Source organism: Sphaeramia orbicularis, chromosome 21 (genome assembly GCF_902148855.1).
Source record: "Sphaeramia orbicularis chromosome 21, fSphaOr1.1, whole genome shotgun sequence".
NCBI classification, from domain to species: Eukaryota; Metazoa; Chordata; class Actinopteri; order Kurtiformes; family Apogonidae; genus Sphaeramia; species Sphaeramia orbicularis.
Window position 1 is genome coordinate 31871070 of NC_043977.1, and position 26472 is coordinate 31897541.

A 26472-nucleotide genomic window follows, 5' to 3' on the forward strand; every position below is an offset into this window, starting at 1 on the left:
AAACCCCATTAAAGTACACAAATGAGGCTCAAAAATAATTTCTGAAAGATATGTCATACAATGTTCCTGTGTTTGTTGTTATTTTTATCGAGCCATCAGTACGACTGTTCTATTTATTCTAAATATTTCAACAGGAAGATTAAACATAACGATTAAACCTTGAATAAAAGAAAAAACATCCTCTGGTATTACAAATTATTAGATCCATGTTATTGAGCTATTTATGTCATGGTTAGAGAAAGCTTTAATTGTAGGACGTTGGGTTTGACTTACACAGACTCTCTCCTCATAGGTGGTGAGTTCACAGAAGATATGGTCCGCATGGGCGGGACTGATCCCCACCTCAGAGAAGGTTGCAAGTTTCTCAGACACCTGATCCAGCAGAGCCCTCACCTGCAGCAGGAACACCACAGTCATTTTTCAGTCAAGTCATTTTTTTTTTTTCAAAGAGATCATATGAACTGTGCTGAAGTCAAGCTGAGCGTACACACGGCAGCTCACCTCTTTGTAGTTGTGCTCAAAGTGTCGTAGTTGGAGACACTGCTCCAGTTTGGTATGATGCCTCACCCAGAACTCATCAAAAGCCCTTTCTGTCTCGTCCAGCTGAGACAACAGTCTGACAGAGGAACAGAGATGGGAACAACAAAAGATGGAGTAAAAGATGTAAAAAGTTTAGCAAAGCAAAAGCAGCTAAAAATGACAGAATGACTAAAGTATAAAATGCAGTAGGGATGTGAAGTGTCTTTTCTATATATTCTTGTATGTTTGTGTGAATATAAATAGAACTAATGCTTGCTCAGATGGGAATCTGTGCCTCCAGCATTGCTTAAGATAGCAAAATGACTGACCAGAAGCCAATTTTTTTCTATTTGAAGTGAAGAAACTGTCATGATCAAAAAACCTGCTGTCAACACTAACAACAAAACCAGCAGTTCCGGATCTGCTTTCCACATAGATCAGCGATATGAAAATGAGTACAAAAGATACATCAGAAAGAAACACATACAGCTGATGTTAGTGGATGTGTATTACTAAAATATCTGTCAAAATTCTGTAATGATAAGAGATCTGTTAAATATAATGTAAAAAATAATGGTGACCAACTAAAACAGCTGATGCAATGATGGGTTCAAGCTGAGATGTAACAAATACCCAAATCAGTACTCCTCAGTCCTAAAATTATGTGTTCTAGGTTTCCTACCTTTGCACTGTGGCCAGGTTTTCCAGCTCATCCTGGTTCATATTGTGGTCAGGGTCTCGTACAACAGGCTCATTGATGCTCTCTAGCAGCCGACTGCCCTGTTCCAAAGCCACCAGCAGATCATCCTACACACAGATGGAAAATTATAACCCTGATCTGCAGCACTGATGTGTTTCCATGAAAGACGTACAGTAAGTGAATATGAGTGGGTGGCGTTACCTTCATTTTGTCTTTCTTAGTGGTGTGCATGCTGAGCAGGGCAGTTGTGGCCTGGATTTCATTGGGGAGCTCAGTTTCAGCCAGCTCAGTCCCAAATGACTGAAGAGTCTGCGCTGTTCTCTTTACCATCAATGCAAAGCCTTCAATAGCCTGATGCAAACACAAGACACAGCAGAGTCTGTCAGCAAGTCATGATGCCAAAAGAAAATACCACAGTTAAAGTGACTACAGACTTCAGAGTCACGTTGTAGGGTGATGATACAGTGTAGATGTCAACTATAACTGTATAAACAATTTTAGTGTTTTTATAGGTGTGATATATGTTTGGATGAGTTGGGTAGACTGGCATATGGGAGGTACTCAGAATAAGGGTGAGCATTTCTACCGTACCATAACAGTGGTTCTTTCACTATCTGAGTGTTACGTTGTGAATGTCTCCCTCATTATGTGGAAGAACAACAACCTCCAAGCTTCATCTACACCCTGAAAAAGGTAAGTTTTGACACAGAACTACTTGCTTTTGTGAGCTACTTGTTTTGCAGGACTTATTAATTTTAATACCATAGAATGCTTCCTCAAGTGCAAATGTTCCATGAAAGCAGGGGTGTCCAGTCCTGGTCCTCGAGGGCTAGTATCCTGCGTGTTTTAGATATTTCCCTCCTCCAGCACACCTGACGGTTGTTATCAGGCTTCTGCAGAGCTTGATGATAGGCTTATCATTTCAATCAGGTGTGTTGCATTAAACTTCTCTCCCAACACTATTTTACAAATGCACTAGTGCAGCATCACCAAGCACAGAGCAGTACCTAAGAATTATGTGTCACAATGCTAACCAAGTGTGGATATGTGGTTATAAACTGGGTAACACATTTAAAGCAACCTACATTTACCATTAACTGGGTGCTCAGTAGCATCCATATTAATCATATATTGTCTCATTATAAAGCGCTGATTCTGCATGATGTTTTTGTTTAACTACTACACTATTAACTAACAGTTTTCCCTCCATAAGGCCCATATTATTCAAAGCATATTACTATTGTAAATCATGTATAAGAACTTCTCTTCTTAATAAGTAGTAACTGAGAGGTTATTGAAGGAAAACTGTAAAAAACCAAGTAGATGTTGAATAATGTAATGTGGAATGTGGAATAAAATGCATTAACTGGTTTCTGATCATTAATAAAGAAACTGTATGCTGGTAATATGTATACAATAGGAAATTAATTAATGTTCAATCTGGGCATCTGAACATAAACTGTTAGCGTAAACTTTGATCTCATTTTATTATCATACAGGAAATACACAGATATACCAACTTATGTTTCTCAAATCAAACTTACTTTGCCTGTTTTTATTTTATTGATATTTCTTTTTTGTACTTCATTTTTGTGTTGGAAATTTGTCAAGCATCTAATGGCTTTAACAGAAGAACTCATTTGATCTAAGATGACTGCTGTGTGTTAAGAGGTGTGTGCAGTATAAACATATATACGTACAGTTCGGTGAGAGATCCACTTCTCGTGGCAGTACTCCTGTGTTCCCCCGAGTTCCTGGGTCAGCTGACTGCGGTCAATGTAGGAGTGGAGCTCAGTTATAGAGCTCAGCATTATCACCTAAACAAACCAAAGAAAACTATATTAGATACATTTTATTTGGTTATATTAAGTAATTGTTTTGTATACTACAAGCTAGTAAGTGGAGGGTAGAACTCTGGTAAGGTAAGTTAAGAGAGTACATACAAAAATGTAACCAGAATTATTAAAATGATTTAAAGTAACTACAATATTGTGTGTAAGTCAATCAGTTTAATCCTTGATACATGAAAAGAGAAATGTTTTTAATCTGCATTTAAAAGTCCTTACACCAGTGGGAAATCTAAACTCAAATGGTAAATTAATCCAGTTGTTTCCAGCAGTGCAACTAAATGCTTCTTCTGGGTTTACATCAAAACATAAGATGTACTATAGGTGTTTTACAGACAGTATTCCAAAATCTATTCCCTAACTAGAAGGCAGTGTAAGGCATGAAATAAGGACTAGTAATGAAATATAGATGAATCAGAAGCAAAAGATGACTGCACCCACCGGCACTTTCATCTTGAACTCATCCTTGTTGAACTTGAAAAGGATGTCAGAGAGTGTGCGCTGCAGGAGGGTGGTGGGCCTCAAAACCAGAACCAGCTGGAGGTTCCCTGGGAAGGCGCCCTAATATGAAGGAAAAGAGATGAGATTATGATTTCTCACATTTCTCCACCTCTTCCTCTCAGTCCATTCAGTCAGATGTGCTCTATTCTGCTGAGAGACTTATTTCCTTTACATTATTCTCTCTTTTTGTCTCCGCCTCCATCTCCCCAGTGAAAACTCCCTCAGACACATTCAAGCATGTAACCATGTAGAGTACAAGAGACGGCAAAGATGTGGGGGATGCGGAGTTCCGTTGTGTGGCAGGGACATTAATCTTCAACATGAATAATGAGGTACAGGGTATCCACACCAAATGCAAACAGTACTACATGTTTGCAGGCACATGGAATATGTTCAAGGCTTCCTTTAACCAACAAACACATAATTTATTACATAATTAAAAAAATGTAGAAAAATTGAATCTTTTTTTTTTTTTTTTTAAATCACAATAAAACATGTCACACCATAAAGGTGAAAATAAGCATGTGTTTTACTAGATGTTGTCAAACCATCAGTATTAAGTCTGTAAATAAAAATACTAATCATACACAACCAGCTATGTTGTTCAGCACTTATGCAGCTTTGTCAGCAGAGGAACCAATGAAATGCCAATTAAAATGTCATGACTGACGCTGACTGACAGACTAAGTGCTGCTGTGGAGGCAGCTGGGTGACGGCGAAGGGAAGACCCTTATTCCCCCTCAAGAGGCAATGCAATTGTTAATGCATCTTTAATTAGCTAATGACCTAAACAGCTTGTTTGCCCGATTGGCTGCTCTTCCCAAGGGAACTGGGGAATGCTGCACTAAGCACAAATGACAATGAATAAATCTTTCCAATGTAAAAACATCTTGGAATAGGGGTCTTAATTGAATGTATAAATCAGGGTGATGTTTGTCCTTGCTGACCTGCTGGACAAACCAGGAAAACTGTTGAAAATGGGCACAGTATGGAGAAATATGTTTAAAAAACAACACTTTGAAAGATTTCACCTGATTACTCCATACAATTTTGCATGTAAGTAGCTGTATTTAACTTAGACATACACAAAATAAATAAATGCAATATATTAAAACCTGTGGTAATGTCTTAAACTACTTGTATAGGAGAGTATGTGCCTTCCCCCTTAAACACATGTTGTAGTTTGTAACCATTTTAACTGTGCTGCTTGGTTATATGGACTCTGGTGGTCATGGTCATGGTCTAATTCCTGTCTTTTCTTTGTTCTTTGTCAGAGATAGACTCTGCCATGAATGCAGACACACAAAGGCTCTAAGACTCTCCAGATAAATGACAGGGGAGGAGGGTCCTCTTAAGAGACCAGGCAGTATCACCATAGACTTAATAAGGAGCTGTCTATAACACGCTTTCCATCAGCAGATCAAACCCGGCCATCCATAACAAATGTCAGCTATGTTCAAACACACTGACACACATGCATATGTAGTGCACAAACACAATCTATACAAACACACAAAGAACAAAGGGAACTATTAGACAGCATTCAGTGTTCTCACTTTTTCACTCTTTTACCAGGATAAAAATACTGCCTCAAGAAGACCTGAAAATGATTTTGTCCATGACCTATTCACCACTACAAATAGACAGTGCTGGCTTTCATCATTGCCCATTTAGCAGCCTGATTCACTCCAAACAGGACATTATTGCAGGGCTGACTGCTCCCTATTACTATCCTGTCAGTCTGTAAAGTCCTCCTTGTGGGATTAATAAAGCTTGATTTAATTTGAAATGAGTGAGTGGGTCTCCAGTGTCCCTGGAGACCACAGGCGATGATGCTCGTCTATTACTCTCTCATCTCATGGTTTTGGATATCTGTTTCTGTTTTATCACTTTACAATCATCAGCATTCAGACATATGAAGGAAAACTGAATCTTCAATTGGTGGCATTTGAATGAAACTGTCATTTTTAATAACATTTTTATATTGTAAAAGATGACAATGCAGAAATGTTTCCTGTTATAACTCCCAGTCCAAGTCATTTTTTGTATTAGCTGTAGCTTTAAATGGCAGCATGCTTTTCTCCACCCACTAAAGAGAGGAATACAAACACTTCTGATCCTTTAGAAATGAATTCAGCTCCTTCAGAAACATAAATAAAATAAATTAATATGCACTGACCCATTGGGTGACAAGAGGAGTGAATTCAGGAGACAAATGTGCTAAAACCATAATGTATACAGTTTTTCCCTAATTTAGGAGCATTTTTCTCAAAATCTATGATATTATCTGAACATTTCAATCTACGAGAGAATAAAAACAGCATCAGTGCCTTCTGTGATTTCTGGCAGAGAATAGTTTATTGTTTTCTGTCGCGATGGTAACACATGGCACACTCTGATGGTGACAGTGATAGGAGGGCTTATATAACCCCCACCCCCCCCTCCCGGGCTGGAGGGATGGTAGTCTATAATCTACCCCCTGACATGTAAACGGGGTTGTGATTGAGCGTACAGGACCTGACCATGACATGACCCTTCTATCACCAGAAATGACACAACAAGAGGAGTGTGTCTAAAACCTGGGTGTTCTCGTTCCAACAGCAGATGCAGCTCTGGAGGAAAATAAGTCCAAAATTCTAGACTTGGACCTCATTGACAAACCTCTGGAATGGAATCAAGAGGAAGATGGATGGTTTCAAGCATCAAACAAAGCTGAGCTGCTTCTATTTTAGTGCCAAGGGTTGCATAAAGTACCCAGTAGCATGGAGAGCATGCCAAGACAGATGAGAGAAGTGGCTAAAAAATCAGTGCAATTAAACAAAATATTTGAAAACGAGCTCTTCCTTAGCTGAATTCAGTATTTTGTCATTTAAAAATAGATATATACTCATTTCCTATGTATTATCAATGTCTGAAAACACTGCATTTATGTTTCATCGACAAATTTGAGATTTTCTGCAAACAAATGGCCTAAATAATAGTATTTTCCCTAGAAAATGGGAGAAATATTGTCAGTAGCTTCTAGAAAATGTTTAACACATTCTTATAAGCCAGTGATCTCTTATTTCCAGAGCTTGATATATGTAGGCAAACACACACTTAACAATAGGCATAGTTTCATTTGCACATGCAGAAACTTACTGCAATACGAAGCAGGGTCCCCTTGACTGCTGCCCATCTGTCTTGTCGCCGATCAATGACCAGGATAAAACCCACTCCTGTTGCAGACAAACTGGAACACAGACACATAAGTACTTTTACATCTCATCAAATGAAAACATTCATTGTTATTGAACAGCAACTTTTACCACACACTCACACACACATTTAAAATAATGCAGTGCAAAATTAAAAGTTGAAGATTCTTACACTGAGGCAGTAGGTTCTACTAGATAAAAGGAAAAGGCCTTCAGAAGCATCTTAGTGAAATAAAAAACATGCTGTACATTTGTTTCCTTCACAGTGAACACAATGAAATATTGGAGAAGCCAAGCTCTTGTTCTTTATCTTCTCCAACAGCTGGTGCAGTCCATAAAAGGAAATGCTGTGAAGCACCTCCAGATTTCTTGGCCATCAGCCTTCAGCCCCCTCTCCTGTCCCAGATCCCCCCTCTCAGTCCTCTGTGGTCCCAGGAGAGACGGAATGCACAGCTAGACACTGGTGCAGCAGACAGTGACATGTGCACAATGTCTTGCAAAAATGCACCTATACCACAGGTGACACAGGACACCTCAGCTCTGTCACCCACCCAAACAGAAAATCCCATAAATCCTCAAGTAGAGTTTTCTGTTACTCCTCACCAGATAAACTGATTAAAAGAACAGCCCTGCAACAATAGATGTAACAAGCGCTAGTGATGGTGTGAGAGGTAGATCTTAGCATGCTGAGCTGTGTAAAGGGGAGGGAGCCAAACAGACTATCAAACCATCCAGCCTCTACTCCCATTAAACTGCCTCCACCAAGCATCCAATGAGAGACTGGGAGCCCATGGAGCACTAGCCAATCATAGGAGGCCTTCAGGTGATGGACAGCCTTTTGGGCCAATCAGCAGAGAGTTACAGATGTGGGGGAGGGGACCAGATTAAAGAGGGACGGATGAGTTATTAGGAAAATACACAAAGGTTGCCCTTCTTTGCTTATATGTATCTATACATTCTGTCACAGTAAAATATTCATATTAACTCAGATACGTCACACCCCTTTTTCTGTGCACTTTCCTCCCAATTCATCTCTCCTTCTTCTCCATCTTCAATATCGCAACTTGTAGGTTATTTTTTGCTTCATTTACACATAATGTTAAAAGGAAACACCTAATATATGAATATCATAATATTTTCTTACATTACAAAGTATTAATGAAGAAAATAGAAAAAGCCGCTGTTTTCACTACTCGTTTTTGTTGTCTTTTCTACATTTCTGCTACATTAGACGAGGCAGTAGGCAAATAAACAAACTGAGTGCTCAGTCGGATATCACCACTTTCAAAGACGATATTGCTTGAAATCTCAATCAAACACAAAGAAGGAAGAACAAAAATGATGAGTTGGACAAGAAGGGTTTTTCTGCCTTTAGGATATCCACAACAACTGAGATAAGACAGTGTTTAATGGTGAACACAGAACACAGGAGGCAAAGGAAAAGAACACTGGCTTATATAATAAAAATAATATATCTAAATATGGGTTTTGTTTGATTAGCACAAAACCTTTTAAAGCCAAAGGTTAGACTAATATTTCATAATCTTTATGTGTATTATTTTACATATCATATGTAAGAGAACACTCCAAATTTCCAGACATTTCCAAACATGCTCATAAGCACTAAAATCTGAGCCACTTCCATTTCTGTGCCATAAAGCTTCATCATAGATGTGGAAGACAGAGCATGACAAGATGACATGAGAACTGTGATTAAAAATTAGTGTTGTTCAAATCACTGATTTCTGAACCAAGCACAAACCTTTAAATAGTGGCATTTGTGTTGTTAAAATTAATATTTTGCATTATTTGAGCTCTGAAAACACAGTATTTATTGTGTATCTGATGCAAATAAATGGTCTACTTTGGAATTTGAGAGAAATGACTGTAGAATAAACTTGAATGTTCCTTTTACTCAAACACATACCATAAATATACCATTGTATAGAGTTGGCGTAATTTTATTTTCAGACACATTCCACTTTTTATTCCTATTTATACACATAAATAATCGCCTTTGACATGTTCGCTAATTACATACTGAGTCAGTTACAATTTATCTATCAAGAATAAATCCCATTGTCACAATCATTTCAAGAGTTGAGGTAAAAATATTTTAATCCAAATATATGCACAACAGTGTAGGTAAAACTGAGGGTATCTTTTTTCCAGGGCTGTGTAGCTAATATATTGTATTTTTATGGTTTTATGTTCAATGATCAGCATTTGGAATCTTTCTGTCATTAGTCATTATCTCAAAATACAGAATGCCAGCTTGAAGTAAGGGTTTATAGAAGTGTAAAATTACATGTTTTTAAAATTTTGACATTTCCTTGTGGGCATACTGTATAAACATTCATTTCAATTTAAATATTTATAGAGTTCCACTGCTACACATGAGTGTCCTCATACTAATTGCATTTCTCAGGACAAAATGTGTTAAAGCACCACAAGCTGTGTGTTGAGCTGGAAAAAAGCTCTGCCTCATGGCCATCCAGTGATGAGAACATTTGCTGCATGAATGCATATGCAGACATAGTAACACACTCAGTGATACAGTACATCCCACCCCTCCACCCCCACGCCCCTCCACAGAACAGCACAAAGACATGACAGTGTGTATGTAAGGGCACTGGTATGTCAAATTAAAAACAGATCAAATAACGAAGAGAGCACAATGAATTTCAATTCGAAGCAAATATGTTTGTGTTGATGTTATCTATTTAATGTAAACCAATCATGAAAAATAGATTCATGCATATGAGAGACAGGGGGGAACACTGTTGGCCCACAGATGTCACTATTAATTAATTCAGTCAGTTTGCAGATGCAAAGCCTAAAGTAAACTGTTTAAGATCCAGATGGGACTGAATTAATTCCACACATTTAGGAGACCTCTTCTCATGGGTTACTTCAGTCTTTTACCTTCTTTTACTCTCTTAATCCCTTGTAGACTATTGGCACTAATTCATCTCAATATTCCACTGTTTTTGTAATTAGTTGCTGCTCAACACTTTTTCTGAATGTACATGTTACCTGCTTATCTATGATCACTGATGTTCATGGATCAATTCCAACACCCTGTTTCAGTAACGGTGTTATCAATTTCATTACATTCTACTGATTTTTGGATCATTTTTGTTTTGCTTAGATTGTTAACTGGAATACCTGATCAACAGCAGCATCAATAAAATAATCTATAAACCTGAGATGGGGAGATGTTGTTTAATTGCTATTATGACAATTACAGTTACGGAAAAAATTATTAGACCGGCAAAAGTCAACAAAAACAATGGTTATGCAGTCAAGTACTAACTCCTGTGTGTATCATGTGACTAAAACAGACAGAAAAAGAAAACATGGAATGCCTAAAAGCACTGTTTTTGGCAGTACAATGCCATAGCTATTGATGTAAGAACTGAAGTGATTTTGGTTGTTATCAAGAAAACCATGGAAAAAGGGTAGATATCAGCTCTTAAATTAAACTCTTATGAGCTTTTTTGTTGCTATCATTATATTTGTCTAAATAAATGTACCTTTAGTTGTACCAGGCATTAAAATAAACAAGAAATTGAAGAAAACAAGGGATGGGCTAATAATTTTTTCCACGACTACATAGCGATTATACTTAATGTCACTAATTTGCATCATAGTCATTGTATGTGCTATGTTCAGATTAACAAACTTCACTTAATTTAGGATCTGCATCATAGGAACAACACGATTTTTTCCCTAGAATTGTAAATAAGTTTAGGCCGTAAGGGGTTAATTTTATTTTAGTATGTATTTATTTTAAAGCTACAGAAAGCTACAAATTTCATTGCAAAGATCCTTAATTTTAACAAATTCTTAACTTTAATAAATATTTTTACTGAATATATAATAACAGCCACATTAGTAGTATGACAGAATTAACTTTAGGAACAGAACAGTGTCTGCTGTTATTATTGATCCGTAGATATTAATGTCCACGTAGCAGCAGTAGCTGAAGGTCGCTGTGGACAGATGTTGGACATTTGCCTCAGGCTGTGGGTGATGTGTGCTCTGTTGTGGGTGCTGGTCCCTCAGGTAACTTCAGCCATCTGTTTCAGTGTCCACTGCAGCTTCAGGCTCAACTCTGTGTCATTGGTGAGGAATAACACCCCCTCCTCAAGTGACTGGTAACCTCTACACACACTCCATGCATAGGGTAAAACTAAACTAGAAAAGGCTAAGGTTTAACAGCAAAATGCTTTTATTGTTTCAGTTTGATTAAAAATATGTTCTACTCAGGCTGTATATTTAATGATCTTTAATACTTACTGATTGGAACTGATTAAAGTTTCAGTGTAATGCAGGCAACACAAGAAAAACTATAATGACACAGTATATTTTATGTATATTAATATACAGCTTTGGAAATAGACCACGTGATTTCCTATAGAGCATAAATAATATAGTCCATCTAGTGATTTTTGATATTCTGGTCTTGGAATAATAATCGCCTCTAGACTGACTGATAGATTTACAGACTCAGACATCCTTAATTCATGTGTTCCTTTTAGAAAATTGAGATTTTTTTGTTATTAATTTCAATGCATTCATGAAGCAAACATTTCCTGCAAATATTGTAATATTTTTAATTAACATTTCCAGTCAAGAAAATGTATTTACCTCATATACATGCTAAGACAGCATATTCAAAAAACTACATTGCAGTGTCCGTTTTTCTTGTGACACACTCGTCCATGCATACTACAATAAAAAAGTGACTTCAATAGCTTGGTAAGGAAGGAATTTATCACTGATGATTTTATTGTGCTTTTGCATAGAAAAAAACAAATAATAAAGCTTTTTACCCTGAAGACTTTTAAACAGTCCCGTGGTATTAGAGTCAATGTACTAAAACACAAACACAGGGGCTGTGACTACTCTAAAGTTCTTTTTCCTTATGTGTTTGTAAGATTCATGATGACTAGAAATAACTAAATTTTACTTTCTTTTCTTTCCTTCAACTGATGAACACAATACTTTTACCAGGGGTTTCAGTAAGTTTATCTATATCTGTAACAATGCACAGAATACAACGTGACTGTTCTTGCAGAGGATATATTGTGATGACAAGGCAGAAACTATATATTGACCAACACACACAAAACTCAGCTGTGTGCATGGTCTATGTATTATTCAGACTCAAATGCTTACAATGACTGCAGTTGTTATTTTTATACACTTTGCTATTTCTAGGCAGGATGAGACAACCACGAGACACACCAGAAAACTGCAGACAAAGGAACTGCATGAATAAACTAAGGACAAAATTTTAACAAAATTGAAAATAAAAGTGATGGTTTCCTGATGGTTTTGGAGGTAGTGGTGGTCTAGTACCTTTTCCCCTCCTCCCATGTCTCATCTGGTGTGTTCATGTGTACACACACTGTCTGCAGGAGGCTGATAAAAAAACCTGGATTATTAATTAACTATGTTTTCAATACAGAATCACAACCCTATTTCCAAATCCTTTTCAGCCTATTGATGTGTTTAAGTGCCCACTGCCACCTACTGGCTGATTATTTGCAAAAGATAAGCATCTGTATAAATTCATTATTATTTCTAGCGGCTCTTCATTCATTTCCACTTCTCTTTAAATGTATGTTTTGGGGATTTATTGAGAAAGAAACCCAAAATCTGCTGTGCTGCTCATACCTTTTTATATGTTTTATATTGTAAGATCTGTACTTCAGCTTAAATAGACAGGACTACACAGAGAAGTAAGTGAAAAAGACTAAATACAAAAGGTAGAAAAGAGGAGTGAAAAGACTTGAATATTCCTCCTCATATATTTTTAGAGATACTTTTCAGTGTTAAACTCAGTAAATAAAGATTTTTACCTGGGCACACTTGTCAAGTATGTGAGCACATTGTGGAATTCCCTGTCTGTGATCTCTCCAAATGCAGGGAATTCTGGGAACACAATGATGGGGCTGCCGTTATCACCTCTACCCCCTGGAAAAAAAAAAAAAAAAAAAAAAAAATGCACATTACATCATAGTATAGAACAAGAGGACTCTGTGGATATCACCTTTGTGTTACAGTAACAACACATTTTAACAATATAATACAACAAATGGGAAAATATTAAACCTCTTCCATCTTGATATAAAAATGCTTTCTTATCAGGATGAAAAAATTTGACTCATTTGGTTAATAATGCTCTTTATGTGCTTGTCAAAATGAAGATATTACAGATACTGTAGATTACATTGCACTAAAACAAAGTAAAACAACAAAACAAAAACGACACATTAACTAAATTGAAGTAATGTTTAGTAGGCACATATCTATTCTGAAATGTTTTACACGTTTTATCAAACATTTACAAACTAAACACAATGGTTCTTAAAAATAAATACACAATGAAAATAGCTGATTTCTTTGCCTGCTTCAGAAAGCAGAATATTTATCATATCATAATAATCCAGTCAAGTTAGATCTTACGTTAAAATTTCCCATCGTATTGGCTGTATAACAACACAGCCATAGCTGTTACTGCATCATAAAGGTTGTAATAAAAATGATCTCAGGAGCATAATTTGTTACTTTGTGTTTGTTCTGGGAACGCCACCAAAGAAATACTGTACATTAGTAAAAAAAAAACAAAAAAAACAAAACATAACCACATGGGGGCACTGACGTTAAAGCAGTGTTGCAGACAAAAGGGAGGTTAAAAAGCAATAACATCCATCATGAGGAATTATCGTCTCATATAGTTATATCTGAAAACAAGAGAGTATGTGTAAGAGGTTTACATATATGAACTATTTTGACAGCATATCAGCATATAAAAGAGGAATGCTTCTGCCAATGTTTATTCACAATGACTGATTATGACACCAGTTTGTTAAGTCTCACCTCTCACACACAGACTAACACATTGTACACAAGCACCATCTCACTCTTCATGTGAAACAGCTGCTCTGTCAGCATATGAGACCGGAATATCAATCTCTCTGTCTTTTCTTCTCTCGTTGCTATGACAACAGCAAGTGCATGGTCATGGTTTCGACGTCTGCTTAGATCTTTGTCTGCAAAATGGTTCCCGACTCTGCTGCAGCCACAAGGTCACCTCTGCCATTTGCACAGGGCCAGTTTTAACCACTGTACTGTACATGCACTTCTAAAAATACGTCTCTGCTTATCATGACTTAAACAAGCAGAGGCAATAAGAGAAATAGATCAGTCAATACAAAGCACCGCGGAGGGGTCACCAAGTTGATCCAAAACAAGCTGAACAGTTAAGAGGAAGGGGAGGAGGAGGAGGAGGAGGGAGGTGACATTTGAATATCAAATCATAACTGCAAAGACAAAACAGGTCATATGAGCTATGCAAATATCAAGGTGGTTAGTTAAAGTCTGAATTTTTTTTTTATTATTGCATGGCATTATTATCAAGGTGAGAGATTAACATGTTTTTAATTCTTTGTATGTGCTGTTCATCTACTGAACTGACGAAAATCTTTGAATCTTGATGGTTTTTACTTGGTGTTTATTTACTGTTTTATCCAGGGTGTAATTCTTTAAGAGACTAAAATAAATACTTGACAAATATGCAAGCTCAAAATAAAAAATAATACAGTAAAAATAAATGAATAATAATTAATCAGGGTTCCTACAGGTTTCTACATGTTAAATTTAAGACTTTTTAAGACTATTTAGAACAGAATTTAATGCCTATTTCACAGTGATACTGACAAAAATCCATGACTCCTAGAATTTAGGAAAATGTATTTATTTACATAAGCAGAGATTGAGTATTACATACATACTGTTCACAGAACATTCAGTTCTGTGATCATTCCTCACTGAGGGCTGCAAAGTTAATGATAAATGGTTCCTGATTTCAATATAAATAGTCGGGATGGAACGGGTGGATCTGATTACTGTTACTTTCTTTGCAGTTTGGACATTTCCTAGACATACAGGGGTTGGACAAAATAATGGAAACACCTTAAAAAATCAACAAAATATAATTTAATATGGTGTAGGTCCGCCTTTTGCAGCAATTACAGCCTCAATTCTCCGAGGTATTGATTCATACAACTTGTGAATTGTTTCCAAAGGAATTTTAAGCCATTCTTCAGTTAGAATACCCTCCAACTCTTTTAGAGACGATGGCGGTGGAAATCGACGTCTTACTTGAATCTCTAAAACTGACCATAAATGCTCAATAATGTTGAGGTCTGGGGACTGTGCCGGCCATACGAGATGCTCAACTTCATTAGAATGTTCCTCATGCCATTCTTTAACAATTCTAGCTGTATGGATTGGGGCATTATCATCTTGAGGTGAAGGTGTTTCCATTATTTTGTCCAACCCCTGTATTTAGACACAATACAGCCAACAAGTTTATGGCAACATAACTTAAGACCTACCATATCAAATTTCATACCGTTTAAAGACTTTTTACGGTATTAAATGCATATTTGTAAATATAAGACTTTTAAGACTTTTTAAGACCCCACGGGAACCCTGATTAAAATAACATAAAACTAAATCTAAACACAGCTATCGGACAGTTAAATTTAATGATTAAAAGACAATTTTAAAACAGCTTTAACAGTGAGTTTGGAAAAATCCTCTTTTTCTTGTCCAAGTATTGCAGGTAAGTATAAAAGGTAGACATGGGGTCCCATACAGCTACATGTTTTATGTGATAACATGATAATTAGAGTATCCAGTTATCTATATTTCACAAATACATATAAATAGATTGACATTATTAGGTTCAGCTGCTTTTGTAACATCAAAGATGTTGAGTTTTATGCAGAAGAGCTTATATAGTGGAAAAAAACTAAAAGATGTATAAATAAAATAAAGTTGCATATATGACTATTTAATAATTTCAAAGGCCTAATATTTATTCATCAAACTTGAAATTAAAGACATTTTAAGGAACCCTTGTTAATTATATTAACTTCAAATGCTTGTTTTGGTCTAATAAAGATATAAACTCTGCTGATAGAGTAAATGAATAAAATGGAAATCCCAAAAGGAAGCGGTAAAAGAAACACCTTTTCCTTATATTCACAAAGAGATACACAAAGACATTGCAGTGTCACCTGAGAGGAAGGCGAACTGTTTCCTGAGGTCAGGGGTGATGTCTGCAGCACGGAGGGGACTGCTGTCCAGCTGCATGAGCTCATCTGGATAACACAGGAAAAGACAGAATTAGAGGTAAATCAGACATGAAGTAACTGTACAGAGCATATACATCAGACAGACAGTCATTTTGGCATGTTTATACAATTAGGTTTTATGTGTCATTGTCAAACGAAGCCACATCAAGTAGCGTCATTGGTCTTGCAAAATAAAGACACAATTTTCAAGAAACAACAACAGCCCTTCCAGCACATCAACTATGGCGGGTAAAATGTACTGATTTGCTCTGTTGCATACAACGCATTCATATGGTTAAAAAATCTGTGTTTAACATTTCAACCTTAAAATATTCAAAAATGACCAAAAAGCAGATATTTTGTTTAGCACAAATAGTTCTGACAGTATGGAAAAGATATCAGTGTACTCTGTTGTAAACATTAACAACCAATGTGTCACTGTGAATGTATGTGACCACTAGAGTGAGTAGTGAGTCACACTGAAAGTCTTCATAGTGATGAAAACAAAGACAAAGGCCGAATTGAGGATGAAAACTGATGAGAAGCATCTTTAGTCAAAAAAGTAACAAGGTGAAATGACAGAAGCATTTTTGTTTTCACCACTGGGAACAGCTCTGAATAAAAGAATGAAGTTTAATGCTTATGGAGGTATAAAATTATTATGTGACGTCATTATCTTTGCTAAGTTCACTGTTTGTTGATCCTTATTTCTGACCTTGTTTGGGCGATCCCAAACAAATCTTTAGTGCAGCTACTGGCAACACAAACTGTAAGAAAAACAGAGGTGATGTGTGGTTTTACTGTGGCTGTTTCCTGTATGAAAACAAAGCTAAGCTAACAGAACTATAATGTAAACTATCAACTGGCACAGTACATGAAGATGATAAAATACAGTGTTATTTTGTCCAACTGCCTGAGTTTGTGTTTAAAGTAAAAACCTAATGATACCTTAGTGCAGATGTGTGTAAACAATGAGCTTCACACTTTTCTGAGTGAGACAGTCTGTGGAGGTGTTGTGTTAATTCACTAGTGGTTTTGGTAGCTGTGAGTGCATTCTCATACATCATTCCCCTGCTGTTGATACTGTGGAATATAAACACTAGATATATCTTAGTTTAAAGGAGTGATATTTTGCTTTTTTTTTCTTTTTAAATGGAATTATGTATTTTTAAACATTTCCCTGTGGTCAACATAAACTATAAATACTATGTTTCGGTCTGAATTCTTCATTAATTAAACTCCACAGGTCCATCTTCAACCTTATTTCTGAGTAATGACACCAGAAAGGTTGTTTTGAGCGCTGGCCCTTTAAATGCAAATGAGCCACTTCACACCCCACCCCCTCCAGGTTGTTGACTGTGCGGCTCTGTCCCGTTCAGCCACTTGTGTTCATTAATACAACCAACAACTGAACATTTTAGGTAATCTGCTCGAAGTTTGGACATATTTTCAGTATGGACTACAACTGCTGCTGCTGACAAACAATTATGTCGTACTCAGAGAAATGTTCAGTGGAAGTCTTGACCTTATATGTGCAAGTCTCATGACGGAACTAGTTATAGACATAACAAATTAAGCAGGAATTAAAACAGGTTGTAGAAATCCACTCGATTTTTGCCAAAATTAATATAAAGATAGCTCTGCAGCACCTGGAGGCTTCACATTCAAACTTTTTGAACTATTAGGGTCCAAATATACAAATAAATGTACCAAAAACTAATAAAAGTGGGTTTAGCAAAATATGACCCCTTTAACAGACATCAATGGCCTCTTTACACCTCCTTTAAGAACTCTTCACCCATCGTTCACTCCCTTCATAAAGATTAAAAAAATCAGATTTAAGGTCCAAGGCACCAATAAGAAATGGAGATTCTGTTTATTCTCCGTCATTAGTGGGATACCCGTTCACCTCTTTAGAAATCTGTACTCAAACAACACTTATGACAAAATAAAAGCAAATCTTTGTCTCCAAGCTAAAACCCAAACCACATAAATACACATTAAAATAAATGTGTCCCTATAAACACAGTACATACACTATTTAAACCTCTCATTAAGGTTTGCTGAATGAAAACTGGCCGAAGTTCAACCTGAAACTGAGAGCGGTCCACATGGGTAAACAGATCAATACAGAAAAATTGGCGAAGCTTGGCGTTTGCTGTCAGACTACAACAGTAATACCCATGTGTATATAATAAGATATACAGCATTCACTTTCTTATTTATTATTTTTTTACACAGACAATGCCATACAATTTGTGGACTAGATGTGGTTTTGCAAGGCTGTTGTACAAATTCACATCATAACATTCTTCTGACCTGAGAGAAAAGGGACTGTAGTTTGCATTTTGTGACTCATACATTCACCGTTGAACACTGGCAGTTTTGTAGTTCGAGTCAAACCTGATCTGTATGTTTCTATGAATAAATCTCATATTAGTTTGACTTGTTTTCCTGAAGCAATTTATGAGTCAGCACATTATTCCCAAACCGGAAAACTGGGTTTCCAGCCTCTGCAGGTCTGTTTCATTCTAAAATAACACTTTGTTTTATAATGTGTGCAGTCCATGAGTACATATTGTGGGTCATATTTCTATATAGAGGCAGGGAAAGCACTCACAAACAAGCAGTGAGGTTACACAGAATATACCCTGAGAGATCCCCTACATGTGTCAAATACCTTCTGGCAGACAACACACTGCTTCACAGCTTTGCTCTATGTCCCAAGATTAAGATATTTTGGTTTAATATCGTCAGTTTAATATCTAAAATACTTTGCATACAGTTAGAGCCTAAACCACCCATTATTATTTTGAGAATTTCAGATGATGTTAAAAAACTAAACAACTTCCAGCAATGTTTCCTCTCTTACAGTCTTATCATTGCAAAGAAGTTACTTCTCATGTATTGCAAAAAGAAAGAAGTACCCACCACAAAGATGTGGCTTAGTGACCTCACTAACACACTCCACTTAGAAATAATTAGATATACTCTTATGGATAAACTCAAATTCTTTGGAAAAAACTTGGTCACCTCTCATTCAATATCTCACACCTCTTAGCAGAAATAAAAAGAAGGGTATGGGTGGGTAGTGGCGGGTGGGGATGGGAGGGATATTTATTTCCATTTATCCTTGTTTTCATTTTAATGTATTTTTTCCTCATTTGTCTTTTGCACCTCATGTATATACCTGTTCTTCATTTATTGTTATATGTTCAAATAAAACAATAAGACTGCATTATGATCTAACTGCACATTTGTCTACTCTGTATGGATGTAAAAATCCTGCACGCCATGTGTATGCAGTAAACATGTAACTGTATGACAATGTGCTCTAATAAAAACATTTGAGACACAAACAAGCAGTGCATCTTAAAAGCAAAGACTGAACAATGAAGCACAGAAATGTTAGTGCCCACCCTGTTCTTAGGAAAACATTAATTGCTCAGTTTGTTAATTGTGTGTAAAGACAACGGGGACTTTGTTTGTTTTGCACAATCCAATTCTCACAGATAAAACACAATGTTGTTATCTTTCCCCAGAACTTCCCATCATTGGCAGCATACCTGGCAGAGCAGTGGCACCAGACTCAGAGCCAGACCCCAACACCTCCATCTACTTTGGCTTCATACTGACTGGAGCTGCAAACATTTGTCATGGCATCAGATGATCCCAGAATATCCCAGTGTTTCCCACTTTGTTATAAGCGTCCGTCCTTCTGCATGTTAAACTGACTGTCTGGGTTTTCTTCACAAACACTGCCTTTTTTATTACTTTAGGCCCTCCTTTGATTCCAGCTTAAACAAACCAAAAAGTATAACAGCGACTCTTTGTGTGGCAGTGAGACCTATCAGGTGACTTGGCCTGAGGGTATCACTTCTCTGTCGCTATGAAACATACACAAACAGTCTCTTAAACTGTTTGAGGACAAGATTCATTCAAGAGTGACATCTTGCTGTGGTATTTTCAGCCTCCTACTTCCTTTAAAACTTTTTTTTCCCCTCTGAGACCAGCTGGTGCCATGTCTGTTGTGACAAAATAACATAAGTTTCTGAATTTATGCTGTTTTGGGTTTAGTTAATCAGGTGACCCTAAAGAGGTTTTGCATTTGTAAGAACACTGAAAACCTCTTATTGACTATCCCTGTCACAATTCATGACAATAAATAGTGCATTAGAGCCAACTCACGGTGATGATGATGATGATGATGTGCAGGGATCACAAGACACAGCATTTTACACTGATTCACTAGTATTATATACAGCTGCGGAAAAAAAATTATTGGACCACCCTTGTTTTCTTCAATTTCTTGTTCATTTTAATGCCTGGTACAACTAAAGGTACATTTGTTTGGACAACTACAATGATAACAACAAAAATAGCTCATAAGAGTTTAATTTCAGAGCTGATATCTAACCATTTATCATGTTTTCTTGATAATAACCAAAATCCCTTAAGTTCTTACATCAACAGCTATGGCATTGTACAGCCAAAAACAGTGCATTTAAGCATTCTGTGTATTCTTTTCTGTCTGTTTTAGTCACATGATATACACAGGAGTTAATACTTGATTGCATAACCATTGTTTTTGATGACTTTTGATGGTCTAATAATTATTTCCGCGACTGTATGTGTACATTGCTGCAGGAAACTTCTAGGAATATAAAGACAAACTTGTACACATATATATAGCTTCGTAAACAATACATTTTTTACAGTGTAGATTTTAAATTGGTATTTAACCCCAAACACCCAGGAAGACCTCACAATGAAGACATAATAAAATCATGATTCCTATGAATTTTCACCTCTACGTGTAATATAGGAATTTCCATTTTGTTTCGTGCTTCATATATACACTGGTATTAAAAAGATGATACTGGTTAGAATACTGTATTACGTGTGGAGTTAAAAAAAAAAAAAAAAGGAGTTCGGATTATTCTGATCGTTTGTATTCATTCAAGTAAAAGTTCCCATGTATAGTATTATAGAAAATTGAGGATGAGATACAAGACCCGTGGCGCAAATTTTAGTCGAATCAAAACACTGATTTACATCTTTAATTAAGAGTGGCATTGCCACATTTTTTGCCAATGCATACATTATCAGACATGACAGCCACTACTTATAGAAAGATACAGAATTGTGTAAATGTCTTGGGCAATTTTAGTTTTGCTGTTTTCACAGGGTTGAAATGAGCATGCATATTTATTTCTCATTCTCTTTTGGTATAAAACATCAGAAAATGAATGCAATAAATGTCATGCTGTCTGAACGAAAGGGTTAAAAACATGGCAATTGCTAAATACTACCTCTTTAGTTTATAGAAGCTATTTTTTCCCTAAATCCTTTGTTTTTACTGCTGTACATACTTCCCATATGTCTACCTTGAATATTAACACAGAGACTGAGAAATCTAGTCATTAGATATATAAATTGGGCGCCATTCTGAAACGGGTTTTACCTCTTTTTCAATTCATTTTGTTATTATTTAATGTATATTGTTCTTTTTTTCTGTTATGATATGGTGTTTGTGCTCTATAACATGTATTTGGTGATGAGCAAAATAAGATAAAATGAAAATGTAATGAAATGAGAACTTTACTAAACCAACAAAGTTAATGTTGGTGTAAGACTTTTGCACAGTACTGCATATTTATTACATATACAAAATTACCATAGTAAAACGTGTTTATGCACATTTATATCAATATATGTTCCAGGTTTCTTATTTTGTTTGTATCTACTGTATATATTTTAACATAATGTATAAAATATATTTCATCTGTATTTCTACATATATTACATTTATGCATCATTTTCTTCTTCATATGACAACACCTTACCAATCATACTATTCCACATGGTATGATCGCATCATGTACAATCTGAATCCATCAACAGTATTTCAGTTAGCAATCCAGCTGCTAAATAAAATATGTTACAAAGAACAATATGATAAACTGCACATAAAATAGAGGAAGTGTCACGAATAAACTGAAGAATGTTTTTATGATTTACTTACCAGGCCAATAGGGAGTACATCCATTCATTCTTTTAACAGGTATTGATTAGTAACCGCTGATACAGTATCTACAGATGATATCTAAGATGCTGCTTCCTATTTCCTCTGCTTTTAAATTAACCTCAAGCAAGGGTGTGCACTCTAAAATGTCTATTTAACAGAAGCCAGACATACGGAAAACACACTAGATAAATGGCTATATCTGTGATGTTTGTTACTGTTGCTACACTGATAATGGCCACTTATTGCCTGAGGTGATTGGACACAAAGCTGCAACTGTCCAGCCATCTGCAGAGTGCTAACAGGCACTCACACGCTCCTCACCGACTCAAGTTCACACAGAAACCACCAGTTTCCACTTTCGGACCCTGCCTCAATCAACCAGCCACACCTTGCCCCCAGTAACTCCCACACATATCAAATCAAAGGAAGCCCCCACCCACCAATAGCTGCACTTTGTTTCCAAAAGAGACACTATTCTGTTACTGAAAAATCCCCTTCAAAGATGTCAGATGTTAGTTTCAGTCACTTTTCATATAATACCTGCTGATATTCTGTAAATGTCCGACCATTTTCTTTTACCTTCATCTTCCTATTTTCCATTGTTACTGCTACTTCCACACTTGCACTAATCATTCATTCTCCGACATCCCCTCAGGCAATGTGAACTGAAAAAGATGAGTGAGTATCAGATGGCGCTCTATTTCTTGCACAAATACAGTTGCTGAAATCACTGCAGTACTTTTCATGATTTTCCTTCATATTACTCATCAACAGGTATCGATGAGGTCACAAAAATGGGAAAGTACATATATGAAACAAAGATTCCTGTTATTATTTTACTATTTTATCAACATGTGCCTGCATTAAACTATATGGTAAATGATTAAAATATGTTAAAATAATGTTTTATCCTTGCAAAGACAAATATAAATGCTTTATAAAACTTTTTCTGGAACAAATTACTTTAATTAGATAAAGGTTTTGCGCTTTTTACTGATAAACTAATAAGAATTCCCACCATTTCTACCTTCCCCACACACACAAAAACACACTCACGACAGACCACCTGCTGGTTTAGACGCTAATATCCTTAAAAAGGATTAACAATAAGGATTAGTGTCCACTCACGCTCACGTTTGTGGGTGATGAGTCAAACATTAGTGGGTCAGAGTCACACACCTGGACCGCCTGCTACTACTGACACAGATTAAACTAAACAACAGCAGGCCAGGCCAGAAGGTCCAAAAAGACGGTAAATGTTAACGAAACACATTGAATTTATGTGTTATAAGGCTATTTAATGAACCTCTTCAACCAGTCCTCTCTTGCCTTTTTGTAAAAAAAAAAACAAAAACACTAAACTATACTAAAAATATCCTTCAATTTGAGTGTTGTACAGGTCAGAGTTTGGAGAGAAAAGAGCTAGGACTAATAAACAATGATAAGGGAGGGCAACAAGTGGTTGTAAGGGGCTTAAGAGTCATGGTCATGGAGGAAGAGATAAAGCAAAGCACTAAGTAGGGCTGAGCAGTGGCAGATGAGTCCATATTATATTGTGAAACCCAGGGGTGACAAGTTCACAGCAGTATTACCAAAAAAATGTGTATTGTACATTATTTTGGGGGAATTCGATGCTAAATCACTGCCTTTTATTTGCATGGCTAGGCCTTTATTCTGATCTTAGAGGTACATAAAATCCAAAAACAAATAATTCTGTCATCTTCATGAAGCTTTTGATAACTGTAGAGTTTGCTTGGCTCTACAAAATAATAGACATGAAACAGTTGCAAAAGTAAATATTTGTTAGTGTACAAAATGTAAATGGATACACCAGCAACCGTAATATATTTCATTGTCAAAACATGAAAATTAAATATATTCCTGTTGCTATTTCAGCTGTTATGGTCTAGCATGGCGGTATATTGAAAAAATCATCCAGTGCGGGAGAATAAAGCCGGTAAACTGATATATCACTCAGCACAAAGGGTTGAAAAAGTTATCTTAAGATGCTGTGGGGGTGTTTAGGTCTATTATCAAACAAGGAAATCATGTCCAGCACTGTGAATTATAATTAGAAAGCGTGAAAAAATGTAAATAAATGTGAAACACGCTCTCAAAGAACATTAATTTTCCAAAAAAAATTTATTAAAAAACATATGTGCATCACAAAGCCCCTTGTTTTCTACCCCAGCCCATTAAAATACTTGAGAATCTTTTACCTGGTATTTCATGTGAATCTGCTTCTGCAAAAACATCACTCCAGATTCTAATCAAACATAATCCCCTAATCTAATATAATGACATTTATATCAGATCTCACATTCACACAACAGGACACACACATCCACAGACGTGACTTTACGATTTGCTGTACTTGTAGCAGGCAAGATTGCACAATTTTAATCAGTAAGCAAATGTTGTTTTCCCAGTCACAACACTAAGATAAAAACAGCTCAAAAACAAGGCAATGAGGTGTTAAAGGAATAGAACAAAAGCTTAAATTGTGATAAAATATAATAAAAGTCAGATTGTTCATAAAAACAGGTAAATTTACAGTAAAAAAGAGACTGAGAGGAATAAAGGGAAGTAAAATAAGGGAAGTAAAATACAGAACAGCTTTGACACCTACCACAAAGCCAATGGCAGCAGCGTGAAAACCTGTAGTATGTCTCAACCTCTTCCATAGAGATCTTTACATGAGCCCAACTCTTCTCTACTGGCCATAAACAAACATCCAGTGTCCTCCCTGTTTCTTTGCCCCGTTCAGTTTGGTCGTCTATCTTTACTGATCCTGAATCAGCTTTCCTCTCTTGGGTTTGACTCTCTCCATCCTCTCTCATTGAACTTTGCATCTTACAAGAAAGCACCAAATGAAGCCAGTCCACCTCCTCACTTTCCAAACATTCACCAGAGTTTTCATTCATCTCCTCTGCTATGTTCATGTCCAAACCTGCTTTCTCGCACAACTCAACCCCAACATCCTCCTCCATCAAGAATCTGTCTCAATCCACCATCTCCTCTCCTCCCATCCTGCTGTCACAGTTTATATCTTCACTTCTCTCATCCGGTTCTTGCTCCATGCAGGTTTGGAAATGTATCACCGCAATATTTCCGCTGCCATTCTGACTCCACCTTTCCTCTGGACTGTCTGTCAGGCTGCAGGTGCTTTACAGCCTGCAGGACATCACTCAGTAACTGTGAGGGCTTCCTTTTGCATACCTCGGGTTACCTTCCCTGTTCACAAAAGCTACAGTGTAGCACTCAGCCCCACCCTCCCTGCTAACCCTTCTCCCTCCCCTAAAAAGGACAATTACCTGACCCCTCCCTGTTCAACAGCAATGCCTCTAACCATTGAGTCTGGCATCTAATGTTATGAAATTGCATGAGTAGTCAGAAACAGGATAAAGTTTGTGCTCTAAAAAGTTATGTCATGATATATTCTGCTTTTACTTAGTTACAAACAGCAGCTCCCAGCCCCCATTCACCTAAGGCAACAAAACCCAGGCTCCTCGTCCACCTTATCTCAGGAGATGTCGAGTAAAAAGTACAAAGCTTCCATTCTGACCAGCCTATTCAAACACTGCCTGCATCCCCATTTAACCATTCAAGACTGTATCCATTCAAAGCCCCATTCTTGTTTACATCACTCAAAAGACCCCATTATTACAAATGACTGAAAGACCTAATTCTAATGAGACCTCTCAAAGAAAGACACTGTTCCTTAACAGAATGTGGCAATTTAGATTCCATTTCAATGAGTTGTATAAAGCTATATTGCATTCACAACGAGCTAATAGACACTCTGTCACCGCACTGAGCCAGTATCCACTAAAAGAAGGTCTTTGGTTTGTGCAAGAGTTGCTGTTTGCGTTAACTGTGTGTAAATGCCTGTATGCTTGTGTGTGTGTGTGTGTGCATGGGTATGGAAAGCTTGCATCCGCATATGTGTGTGGGTGGAGCTACATGTCTAATACATGTTTACTTTATGACCAAGTGCGCACATGAGGTTATCAGTGTTGTAAACCTTTAGAGATAAAAACTAAGGCCATTAGGTTAGAGAGCTGCGCAGTTTAAAGTGAAAGTCAAACAAAGGCTCAGACCGCAGATCGACTCGCAGTGTCAGTTCAACCTACAGATGCTGATTTATGGTGTTTTCACAAGGCCAGTGGGTGAGTACTGGGACTTAAAGAAAGCAACCACTGCAGAAAATACAGTATGTATCCCATATAGCTCCAGACATTTATTCAGAGAAATAGCCAAAAAAGATGTGTTTACAACATTATAGAAAGCAATCCTAGTACTTCACTGACATTTTCCCCATCCACATGGCAAATTGATGCTTTTATTGCATTAGTTGGTTTAATTTAATCATCATAGTTAAATCGAGCCAATTTTATTTGCATAGCCTCAGAGGGCTTTACAATATGAGCATCACACAACTCCTTCCACTTCAGATAATGAAAGCATGATTTTAAAAACTTGTCCGATAATTAAAAGAATCCATTATTTTCACAACTTTGATAAG

General features: G+C 36.7%; 1 protein-coding gene across 6 annotated transcripts in view; it reads right to left on the reverse strand.

The window, feature by feature from the left end:
- Positions 1 to 26472, reverse strand: part of mcf2lb (mcf.2 cell line derived transforming sequence-like b) — a 48957-nt gene that overhangs the window by 15361 nt on the left and 7124 nt on the right. For 3 of the 6 annotated variants that reach the window (XM_030125173.1, XM_030125172.1, XM_030125174.1), the window contains exons 2-10: positions 15863 to 15946; positions 12635 to 12749; positions 6709 to 6799; positions 3508 to 3627; positions 2920 to 3036; positions 1421 to 1570; positions 1202 to 1326; positions 502 to 616; positions 274 to 393 (exon numbers count right to left, since the gene is read on the reverse strand). In XM_030125173.1, coding sequence (XP_029981033.1) covers positions 274 to 393; positions 502 to 616; positions 1202 to 1326; positions 1421 to 1570; positions 2920 to 3036; positions 3508 to 3627; positions 6709 to 6799; positions 12635 to 12749; positions 15863 to 15946 — 1037 coding nt within the window. Of the gene's footprint in view, positions 1 to 273; positions 394 to 501; positions 617 to 1201; positions 1327 to 1420; positions 1571 to 2919; positions 3037 to 3507; positions 3628 to 6708; positions 6800 to 12634; positions 12750 to 15862; positions 15947 to 24576; positions 25076 to 26472 lie in introns of those variants that run through there. The other 3 variants (XM_030125171.1, XM_030125169.1, XM_030125170.1) reach the window with 3 other exon arrangements.